The following is a 12,157-nucleotide window of genomic DNA, read 5'->3' on the forward strand; positions in this document are numbered from 1 at the left end:
TAGGTTTTAGTCACTTTCTGGGCATGATTCCTAAATGAAAAATGTGTCATTTTGTGTCTAGTTTCTTTCCCAATTAGCCTCACACCAATTGGGTTAGTAAATTTTTATTTTTGGTCCCTGAAAGGGACCTTGGTCCTACTGCTTGCAGAATGTCCCTAAGCAATCCGAATTTAAACCTAATTCTAACACTTCCAACATACCACAATTGGTCACATATGACCATTTTTCAGCACAAACAAGGTCAAACACACCATTTGACCAATTCTCTAATTTTTCTCTTCAAAAAACCTAGGTTCAAACCCTAATTCACTTGATTTGTCATATTTAATTGATTCCAAGCATACCAACACCATTTCTCAACTCATTCAAGCTTACATACACTTTTAATTCATTCAAAACACATCATATTCTCACACATCTATGACTAGCCGAAATTCACATATAGTCCTCCAAAGTTGTTTTCATTTCATTTTAAGTATATTTATAGGTTTATTCAACTATAAACACAATTAATTCAACTAGAACTTCAAGTTTAGATTACTAAACTTTATGCAAAATTTTTTCCTAGTCAAACTTCTTCCTTTCTTCTTTCTTTCTCCTTGAACCTTCTTTTCTAGTTGCCCAAACAAAGTTTAATCATGGTAGGTAAATTTTCTATGGTGGGATTTGGTTTTCTTCAAGCTAAAAAATGAGCTTCAATGGAGGTTTTGGTGAGGGAGGGATGAGAGAGAGAGGTCACGGCTTTAAAGCAGACAACTGTTTTTTTTTTCTTTTTCTTTTTCTTTTATGTTTTTAACCTTTAGGAAGAACACAAATTATCCAAAAATTAAAATTTTAATTATAATGTTTATTACGTCATGCATGATGTCATGCATGATGTCATCACTTTTTCACTTTTTTTTTCATTTTTTTTATTTATTTTTCCATTAGTTCTTTAATTTAATTCCTGATTCTGAAATTTTTTTTTCTCTGATTTTATTTGCCAGTTAGGTTAGGAGTCAGCTCCAGGGGTCAATTGACCAAATTGCCCCTCGCCGGTTTGACCCGGTTTGCAAATAATTCAATATTTCTTTTGGATCTCTAACCTAATTATTTGACTGGCTTAACAATTCTTTTTTATGAGTTTCTCTTTTCCACTGTGTTCGCAATAGTCCTAAGGACCACAACGTCACATTTTCCAGTTTGAAATTTGAGTTTAGACTGACCTCGCAGTCATTTCCGAGAAGGTCACCCATCACTATAACTCCCAGCTCATTTAACTTTTTATGTTCTGTTTTTCTTCTTTATACTTAACTATTTGGCAATTACTAGTTATTTGTTTTAAGGGCTTAACTAGGTGTCCTAGATGTGGTTCTAATTCCCTTAATTGTCCGAACCGACACCGGTCACCGGAACAGTAAAATATACCAGGCTATGTAAATAGGGGTGTCATAATTCTCTCCCCCTTAAAATTAATTTCGTCTCAAAATTTTACCTGGTATCAATCTCTGAACAGTTGTGGGTGTTGTCTCCTCATGTCCTCCTCTCATTCCCAAGTAGCCTCCTGGCCTGAATGATGGGTCCATAGCACTTTTACCAATGGTATTTGCTTGTTTCGTAGCTGCTTCACCTCATAAGCCAGAATCTCTATAGGTTCTTCTTCATATGTGAGGTCTGGATTCACTTCAATTTCTTCCACTAGTAGTACATGAGATGGCTTTGATTGATACCTCCTTAACATAGATACATGGAAGACGTTATGTATCTTCTCCAACTCTAGAGGTAGTGGCAAACGATATGCTAAAGGACCCACTTTTTCCAGAACCTCATACGGCCCAATGAAACGAGGACTCAGTTTCCCCTTTCTACCGAATCTTATAATTTTCTTCCAAGGGGAAACCTTGAGGAATACTTTCTCACCCACTGCATATTCAATATCCCTTCTCTTCAGATCAATATAGGACTTCTGATGGTCTGATGCAGCCTTGAGTCGGTCTCTTATTAATCTAATTTTCTCTTCAGTCTACTGAACAATTTCTGGCCCAATCATCTTTCTTTCATCCACGTCATCCCAACACAGGGGAGTTCTGCACTTCCTGCCATACAAAGCTTCATATGGAGGCATCCCAATGCTTGATTGGTACCTGTTGTTATAAGCAAACTCAATCAAAGGCAAGTGTGTGTCCCAACTGCCTTCATACTCAATCACATAAGCCCGTAACATGTCCTCCAAGATCTGAATTACTCTCTCAGACTGACCATCTGTTTGTGGGTGGAATACCGTGTTGAAGTTCAATCTAGTTCCTAGGTCTCTCTGAAGACTACCCCAGAATCTAGAAGTGAACCTAGGATCTCTGTCTGATACAATGGATACTGGCACTCCATGCAGTCTTACTATCTCATCAATGTACAACTTGGCCAATTTTTCTAAACTATAGTCCATCCGGACTGACAGAAAATGAGCAGACTTAGTCAGTCTGCCAACAATGAGCCATACTGCATCATGGCTCTTCTGTGTCCTCGGAAGTCCCATCACAAAATCCATTGTTATTTTCTCCCATTTCCATTTCGGTACTAGTAATGGATGTAACAAACTAGCTGGTATTTAGTGCTCTGCCTTCACTTGTTGACAATTTAGGCATTTGGAAACAAATTCTGCCACATCTCTTTTCATACCCATCCACCAGTAATGTTCTTTCAGCCCTCTATACATTTTTGTGCCACCAGGGTGCATAGCAAAAGGAGACTCATGTGCTTCCTTCAAAATGATCTGCCTCAAATCAACATCATTAGAAATGCACATTCTGCCCTGGTGTAGCAGTAGATCATCATCTCTTACTAAGAATTCTGGTTTCTTGCCCATTCTGACTTCTTCTAATAGCTTTTGAAGCTTCTGATCATTCTGAGCAGCCATTCTTATCTGATCAATCAACACTGGCTATACATGCCATGCAACTGCTGTTTGCCCCTCATCATTAATCTTTAAGCTAGCATGCAATACTCTCAACTCATGTACCATAGACAAAGGAGTAACCTGTAGACTTGCCATAGTCTTGCGACTTAAGGCTTCAACCACTACATTAGTTTTCCTAAGCTGATAGTCTATCAGACAATCATAGTCTTTTATTAACTCTAACCATCTCCTCTGTCTCAAATTCAACTCCTTCTGAGTGCCCAAATACTTCAAACTCTTATGATCTGTGTAGATGTAACACTTCTCCCCATACAAATAGTGTCTCTAGATCTTAAGAGCAAATACAATAGCTATAAGCTCCAAGTCATGTGTCGGATAGTTCCTCTCATGCAGTTTCAGCTGGCATGATGCATAGGCAATAACATTCTGCTCTTGCATCAGTACACAGCCTAACCCATTGTGAGAAGCATCACTGTAAACAATATACTCTTAACCCGGGGTAGGTAAATTAAGGACTGGAGCCTCAATTAAACACCTCTTTAACTCATCAAAACTCTGTTGGTATTTATCAGTCCACTAAAATTTCACATCCTTCCAAAGCAGTCAATGGAGATTCCAACATGGAGAACCCTTTCACAAATCGGCGGTAGTATCCAGCTAAACCTAGAAAACTGTGAATCTCCATGATATTTCTGGGTGGTCTCCAATTAAGGACAGCTTCTATCTTACTTTGATCTACCTTGATGCCCTCTACTGATACTATGTGTCCCAAGAAGGATATTTCGTTCAGCCAAAACTCACACTTCGATAATTTGGCGTATAGCTGTTTCTTCCTCAAAGTTTGCAGTACAATCCATAGATGTCTATCATGCTCCTCTGCACTCCTCAAATAAACCAATATATCATCTATGAATACCACAACAAACTGGTCAAGGTATGGTTTGAAGATAGTGTTCATCAGATCCATAAAAGCACCTGGAGCATTAGTTAACCCGAATGGCATGACTAAGAACTCAAAATGGCCATAGTAGGTTCTAAAGGCAGTTTTAGGAATACTCTGCTCTTGTACTTTCAGCTGATAATAACCTGATCTCAGGTCAATTTTGGAGAACACAGCTGCACCCCTTAACTGATCAAATAAATCATCAATGCGGGGCAATGGGTATCTGTTCTTTATTGTCACCTTATTTAACTGCCGGTAGTCAATACATAAGCGGAAAGTGCCATCCTTCTTCTTAACAAACAACACTATCTCTCCCCAAGGTGACACACTAGGGTAGATAAAGCCCTTATTAAGAAGCTCTTGCAACCGCACTTTCAACTCTTTCAATTTTGCTGGTGCCATTCTGTATAGTGTTATGGAGATTGGGTCCACACCAGGCATAACATCAATCTCAAACTGCACCTCTCTTTCCGGAGGTAACCCTGGCAACTCATCAGGAAACACATCCGAAAAGTCACATACTGTAGGGATGTCCCTCAGTGCTAGACTCCCCAATTGGGTGTCTACCACATGTGCCAAGTATGCTTCACACCCCTTTCTGATCATTCTTCTGGCTAGTGTAACCGAAATGATGTTTGATGGCAGTAACAACCTCTGCCCATGTATTACCACAGCACCGTACAGAGGGATACCAAAAGTCATCTTCAGTCTATAGTTAATTATGGCATGATGCTTGGCTAACCAATCCATGCCCATGATGATATCATAATCTCTGAAGGGCATTTTAATCAAATCTGACAGAAAAGTGTGTCCTTGGATCACCAAAGGACAATCTCTATAGATTCTATTAACCTGGACTTCTTGTCCTAATGGACTAGTTACTAGCACTTTAAAATCCATTTTGGCACACGAAACCGCAAGGAAACTAACTATGCTAGCACTAACATATGAGTGGGTTGAACCCGGATCAAACAGTATAAATACATCTTGATCAGAGATAGAGAATATACCGGTTACAACATCGGAAGTCTCAGCCTCTTCCCGCTGTTTCATCGTGTAAACTCTGGCTGGAGCACTCCTTTGTGCTGACTGGCTAATAGTACCTTGATTGCCAGAAACATTACCTCTACCTCTGCCTCTTCCTCTGCTAACCGGTTGTAAACCTTGATAGCAGGACTCTGAATAGATCCTTCTACAGTAGTAGGAGCTGGACCAAATCTAGGGGCACTGGTGCAGTCCTTAGCAAGATGGCCCTTACCTCCACAGTTAAAGCAAGCTCCTATTGCCCAATAACATTCTCCCCCATGAATCTTGCCACATGTCTCATAGGGGTGGGGAGGATATGAACCCCTAGTCCACTGCTGACCAGATCTAGGGGATCTCTGATAAGAGAATCTACCCCTTCCAAACCTTCCACCTCTACCTCTGCTTGGTCCCCCAAATGTTTTCTTCTTTCTAGATGTACCACTGGGACTTTGCTCTACTGATTTTTCCCTTTATCTTTCTTTGATTTCTCAGTCTTCTCTGATTTTTCTTTTGCTGGTGTCGCTTCTAATTCAATTCTTTCTAACTCAAGTGCCTGAGAGATGAGCTCAGAGAAGATGCTGTGTCTGAATCCCACTACTTGCATCCTCAAACTGGGCTTCAAACTAGTCTCAAATCTCTTGCACCTTTCCTTGCTGGTAGACAGGAGACTCCCAGCATAGTGGCTTAAGCGGGAGAACTCCCTCTCATACTCTACCACTGATCTGTTGCCTTGCTTTAGACTCAGAAATTCTTACAGTTTTTGATCCTCATATGCATCTAGGACATATTTCTGTCTGAACTCTCTGATGAAGTCATCCCATGTCAATACTGGTAGTTCTGCCAAGCTGTGGGGGATGGTCTTCCACCAGTCATACGCATCCCCTTGCAACAAAGACTCTGAATACTTGAATTTTGGTTCATCAAGGCAGTGCAGCTTCTTGAACACTCGATCCATCCTCTCTAGCCACTGCTCTGCCTCTAAAGGATCTACTGTACCCTTGAATTCTGTCGCCCCATACTTCAACAGCTTGTCATACTGTCTGACTAGAGCTTGAGGTTGTACCACAAAAGTCTAGGGTGGAGCTTGAGTAGGCATAACCCCAGCCATTTGTTGAAATATAGTAGCCATCTACTGTGCGAATTGTGTAGGAAACTGCGGCATTTGTGAGGCTGGTGCCACTGACCCACTGATATTTTGGAGAGCTGGGGCTTCCCCTTGGGCCTCAGCCTTTACGAACTACTCAACAGAGCGATCTCCTTCTTCCATTTCAGTCTGGAGTTAGGATATCTCCTGAACAAATAACACAAGGAGATTTCCCCCCATTAGTTCATATTTATGATGTAATGCACTATATGTAATAAATAAGGACATTGAGCAGTTGTACTTATCAAAGAAAAGACACAAATTCACAAGTTGAAACATACTTCAAAAATTTTGCTCTGATACCACTAAAACATGTTACACCTTACCCCTCTGTAAGGCATAACATGATCCCGTAGAATACCTAATGAACTACTGAACTTCACCTACCGATAACTCATTAAGTACCCTACAAGGGATTTGAAAACACTTTTCTTACTTTTTATAAGTGGTGAGCATTTTCTAATAGGTATCAAAACATTTAATTAGAGTTTGAAAACTAGTTAAGATTTTCATCCCATTTTATTTTTTCGCAAATTTTATAAAAATTTCGGCAAAGTGCCATCTGTATTTTGAGAAAACAGTTCTTCAAATACCTGTAAAAAGCACTTCCAAGGATTTATCTCAACAACTTTATCAATTCAACCACCATCCCAACTAATTTCAACATTGTTTCTCAAATTTCAAAATTTCACATCATCAAAATACTACTCATTAATATCATTCAAATTAAAACAAATACTTCCATTCATATTCATTAAAGATAAAATAATTTATATACATCATTCCAAAAATTTACATTAGGAAAAATCCAAACTAAAATTTATTACAAGCTTTATACAACTGCTCATGACCATGTTCTACATTTACATACATTACATACATCAAAATAAATTTTTACAATCAGGGTATAAAATATATCCGATAAACTTCAGAGTAGGTAGCTCCTCAATCCTCAGTAGCTCACTTTGCTGCTCCTCTAGTCTCTATATCTACGACAGCAATAACAGCCATCGCTGAGTACTAGGACTCAGTGGTGCACAACATACTAAAATAATCTTTATACGGAATTTAAAACTTATTTATTCAAAAATTAACTGAACATGAGATATAAATTCAAAACATGATTTATAAGATTTTAATCCAAACAATTTCATTTCGAAAGCCTCAAAGCAAATTTCATAAAAACACACAGTTATATCATGCCATTCGAAACAAATATCATCTCTATAGCCAGAGGCTAAGGAGAAGTCACATCATAAGGCTAGCTAGCTCAAATATATGGGAACCCATTATTTTTCTTCTTCTACTGGCACACACCTCAACACTTCAGCCAGAGAAGGAATCAAAATTCGAAACTGATTTCCCCCACTAGTCATGCTAGTGAGGTATTCAAATATATGGTCATGACACTGTGGTTTCAAAACTATCTTAACAATTTACTAAACATTTAATGCCATTTCAAATATATACAATTAAACTTTCAACAATTTAAATTAAAAGCACAATAAACATTTCAAGACACTGATATCACAATTCAATATTTCAATTCATTCAAAACAATGTGCAGAAGAAAATTTACAGAAATTCTATGTTGTGCACAAACCTTATGCGAGTCGCCTCTTGGCCTTGACTCGACCCCTCGGGTTCTTTCTCGATATTCTTTTCCACTGAAACACACAGTTTCACAGTGTTTCAGTATTATAACTTATCATAAATCCAAAAATAAATTCAAATTTACTTTTACCTAGCTTTAATATGCTAAACTTGGCGTTCTTTAAAATTTGTGTTTTGGGATTACTATTTACTACACTATTCAAGTCAATTTGTTGACTTTATAAGGCTTAATAGGTATAGGAATTCCAATTTCACCCACATACCACATTTTGGTTACCTAATTTGTTGGTTTTGGTTGTTTACTCAAATTTTAAGTCTTTTAGGCAAATTTGCAAATTTTTAGGTTTGGTGTCCTGTTTTGCACTATTCCATTGGTTATGTTTCTGTTAGAATTTGGCTAAGTTTTCTTCATAGAAATTGTTCCTTATTATCTTAACTTTATTCTTCTTTTTGAATCACTCCAATTGGATTTTTGTAGCTCAAGTTATTGCCATTTGAACATGGCTAGCCAGATTGGCCTAACCTAGATTTTCTGGGCACCAAACCTGGTTCTCGTAGTTTTAGGTCACCAATTTTGGGTGGCTAAATGACTTGGTTAAAGGCATAATTTGGGTTTGTGTTCTTCATGAAAGTTGTAGTACTATGTCATACCTTTCTAATGCCATAAAAATCAGGTCATTTGGACCTGCCTAGCCCAAGTTATGGCCAAATGAACAAACACTGTTCATTTGGTCATTTTTGTACAGGGCAGCATACCTAAATCCGGATGTGGTCAATTTGTTCACTAGGTTTTAGTCACTTTCTGGGCATGATTCCTAAATGAAAAATGTGTCATTTTGTGTCTAGTTTTATTCCCAATTGGCCTCATACCAATTGGAATGCTAAATTTTCAGTTTTGTCCCTGAAAAGGACCTTGGTCCTGCTGCCTGCAGAATGTCCCTAAGCAATCCGAATTTAAATCTAATTCTAACACTTCGAACATACCACAATTGGTTACATATGACCATTTTTTAGCTCAAACAAGGTCAAACACACAATTTGACCAATTCTCCAATTTTTGTCTTCCAAAACCCTAGGTTCAAACCCTAATTCACTTGATTTGTTGCATTTAATTGATTCCAAGCATACCAACACCATTTCTCAACTCATTCAAGCTTACATACACTTTTAATTCATTCAAAACACATCATATTCTCATACATCTATGGCTGGCTGAAATTCACATATAGTCCTCCAAAGTTGTTTTCATTTCATTTTAAGTATATTTCTAGGTTTATTCAACTATAAACACAATTAATTCAACTAGAACTTCTAGTTTAGATTACTAACCTTTATGCAGAATTTTTTCCTCTTCAAACTTCTTCCTTTCTTCTTTCCTTCTCCTTGAACCTTCTTTTATAGTTGCCCAAATAAAGTTTAATCATGGTAGGTAAATTTTCTATGGTGGGATTTGCTTTTCTTCAAGCTCAAAAATGAGCTTCAATGGAGGTTTTGGTGAGGGAGGGATGAGAGAGAGAGGTCATGGTTTTGAAGAAGACAACTGTTTTTTTTTTTCTTTTTCTTTTTCTTTTATGTTTTTAACCTTTAGGAAGACCACAAATTATCCAAAAATTAAAATTTTAATTATAATGTTTATTGCATCATGCATGATGTCACGCATTATATCATCACTTTTTCACTTTTTCTTTTTTTTCCTTTTTTTTTTAATTTATTTTTCCATTAGTTCTTTAATTTAATTCTCGATTCTGAAATTTTCTTTTCTCCGATTTTATTTTCCAGTTAGGTCAGGAGTCAGCTCCAGGGGTCAATTGACCAAATTGCCCCTCTCCGGTTTGACTCGGTTTGCAAATAATTCAATATTTCTTCTGGATCCCTGACCTAATTATTTGACTAGCTTAACAATTCCTTTTTGTGGTTTTCTCTTTTCCACTGTGTTCGCAATAGTCCTAAGGACCACAATGTCATATTTTCCGGTTTGAAATTTGAGTTTAGACTGACCTCGCAGTCATTCCCGAGAAGGTCACCCATCGTTGTAACTCCCGGCTCATTTAACTTTTTGTGTTTTGTTTTTCTTCTTTATACTTAACTATTTGGCAATTACTAGTTATTTGTTTTAAGGGCTTAACTAGGTGTCTTAGATGTGGTTCTAATCCCTTTAATTATCCGGACCGACACTGGTCACCGGAACAGTAAAATATACCAGGCTATGCAAATAGGGGTGTTACAAAGGTAGAGGTGGGTTAGCTTCAAAAGATTGTGCATATGCTGCAATTTCTTTGTTTTCATCCTCTACTGTGTGGCTGTGCATTATGCAAGCTTCAAGAGGATCTTCGGGATATCTTTTTCGAAATTCTTCCTCTATTAGATTGTCTATGATGTCAACCCTTAAACATTCATCAGATTTAAGTTTGTGCTTCATTGCTCTAAACAGGTTAACTCCACTTCTTTATCTCTCACTTTGAGAGTTAACCACCCATTTTTTGACATCTATAATTTTTCCAGCGGTTACCAAGAAAGGCCTTCCCAATATTATGGGAATTTGGGCATCTTCCTCCATTTTCAGGACAACAAAATCTATAGGAATGAAAAATTTACTCACTTTGATAGGGATGTTCTCTAAGATGCCAACTGAATACTTGACAGACCTATCTGCTAATTGTAATGATATAGTAGTTGATCTCAATTCTCCAATATTCAACTTTTGACATATAGATAAGGGTATCAGGCTCACACTAGCTGTAATATCACAGAGGGCTTTGCTTATGTTCATGTTACCAATTAGGCACCGTATAGAGAAGCTTCCAGGATCTGTCAATTTTAGAGGCAGCTTGATTTACAAAATGGCACTACATTCCTCTGTTAAAGCAACTGTCTCATAGTCTTCCAACCTTCTTTTCTTAGAAAGAATTTCCTTTAAAAATTTTTCATAGGATGGCATTTGAGATAGTGCTTCTACAAAAGGAATGTTTATGTAAAGTTTCTGTAAAACTTTTAAAAATTTTCTAAACTGCTTGTCTAATTTGGCTTTTTGGAACCTTTGAGGAAAAGGTAAAGGGGGTTGGTAAGGTTCTGATAATTTCATTTTCTTTCTTTCCTGCTTTTCATCGACTTCTTTGGCTTACTTCTCTTCCTCCTCTTCTTGGCTGTCAAAATTTTCAGAAGTTTCTCCCTTCTGCTTTTGTTTTGCTTCTGGTTTTTGTTCCTGCAATGTCCTCCCACTCGTCAATGTAATTGCTTTGTAATGCTCTTTGGGGTTCATCTCCGGTTGACTAGGTAATTTTTCAATCAGTTTGCTTGAAGGACTAGCTATTTGGGCAATATGGTTTTCAAGCATTTTATTATGGGTGGCTAATTGATCCACTTTGGAAGCTAGTTGTTTAATCATCTCATTCTATTATTGTTGTGTTGCCAAAAGGCCCTCCATCATGGATTCCATTGTTAACTTGGATTCTAGTTGTTGAGGTTGGGGAGGTGGTGGTGGTTGCTGCATTAAATTCTGACCTCTATTTTGGAAACCTGATGGTGGTGGCCTATATCCTTGCTATTTATTTATGGGCTGATTTTGCAAATTTTGTGAGTTAGACCATGAGAAATTAGGGTGGTTTCTCCATCCAGGGTTATAAGTATTAGAATAAGGGTTATTGACTTTTCTTTGGTTGAAGTTCCCTCCATTGTTCATATAGTTCAACTGTTCTATGGAAGGCTCGTTGTAAAGATTGCATTCTGAAGTTACATGACCTCCCCCATAGCTTTTGTCATATTAATTGCTTGATCCCACTACATTGGCCTGTATCCTATTAAGTCTTTTTGTGAGCTGGTCAAACTGGGTATTAATCATGCTGAAGGCATCCAATTCTATGATCCCTACCATCCTCCTTACATTTTCCCTCTCATTTGACCACTCAAAATTATGATATGCAAACCTTTCTAGCAATTCCAAAGCTTCAGTCACTGTTTTCTTTATAAGGTCTCCTCCTGCTACTGAATTAACTAAGCTTCTTGTGGATGGTAACAATCCATTATAGAAATTTTGGACAAGGAGCCAATCTTCTATGCCATGTTATGGGCATTCCCTTTGAAGGTCTTTGTATCTCTCCCATGCATCATAGAGTGACTGTCCTTCCTTTTATCTGAAGGTGTTCAGTTCTAGCCTTAATTTTGTAGTTTTTATAGGTGGAAAATACCTTGCTAGGAAGGCTTATGAAAGATCCTCTCAGGTAGTGAATGTTCCAGCTGGTTGAGAAAGTAGCCACTTCCTCACCTTATCTCTAAGTGAGAATGGGAATGCTCGGAGTCTAATAGCTTGATCATAAACCCCATTCAATTTAAAAGTGTCACACAAAGCGAGAAATCACTATAAGTGATAATGTGGATCTTCCATAAGTAAGCCTCCAAATTGAGTTTAATGAATCATTTGGAGCCATGCTGGTTTGAGTTTAAAATTGTTGGCCTCGACTGTAGGCCTGGTAATACTGGATTAGAATCCTTAGATAGTAGGGGCTGCACAGTCCCTCAGGGATCTTGGTCTGTTATTATT

General features: G+C 37.8%; 1 protein-coding gene across 1 annotated transcript; it reads right to left on the reverse strand.

Annotated features, from left to right (window-relative positions):
- Positions 1-9,841: 9,841 nt before the first annotated feature.
- LOC110660361 (uncharacterized) lies at positions 9,842-10,879 on the reverse strand. The gene is made up of 4 exons (XM_058133087.1): positions 10,743-10,879; positions 10,471-10,655; positions 10,078-10,356; positions 9,842-9,990 (listed from the first exon to the last, which is right to left on the reverse strand). Exons 1-4 carry the CDS (start codon positions 10,877-10,879, stop codon positions 9,842-9,844), a joined length of 750 nt encoding a protein of 249 aa, XP_057989070.1.
- Positions 10,880-12,157: the final 1,278 nt, after the last annotated feature.

The sequence above is a fragment of the Hevea brasiliensis genome, chromosome 13 (assembly GCF_030052815.1).
Source record: "Hevea brasiliensis isolate MT/VB/25A 57/8 chromosome 13, ASM3005281v1, whole genome shotgun sequence".
NCBI lineage: Eukaryota > Viridiplantae > Streptophyta > Magnoliopsida > Malpighiales > Euphorbiaceae > Hevea > Hevea brasiliensis.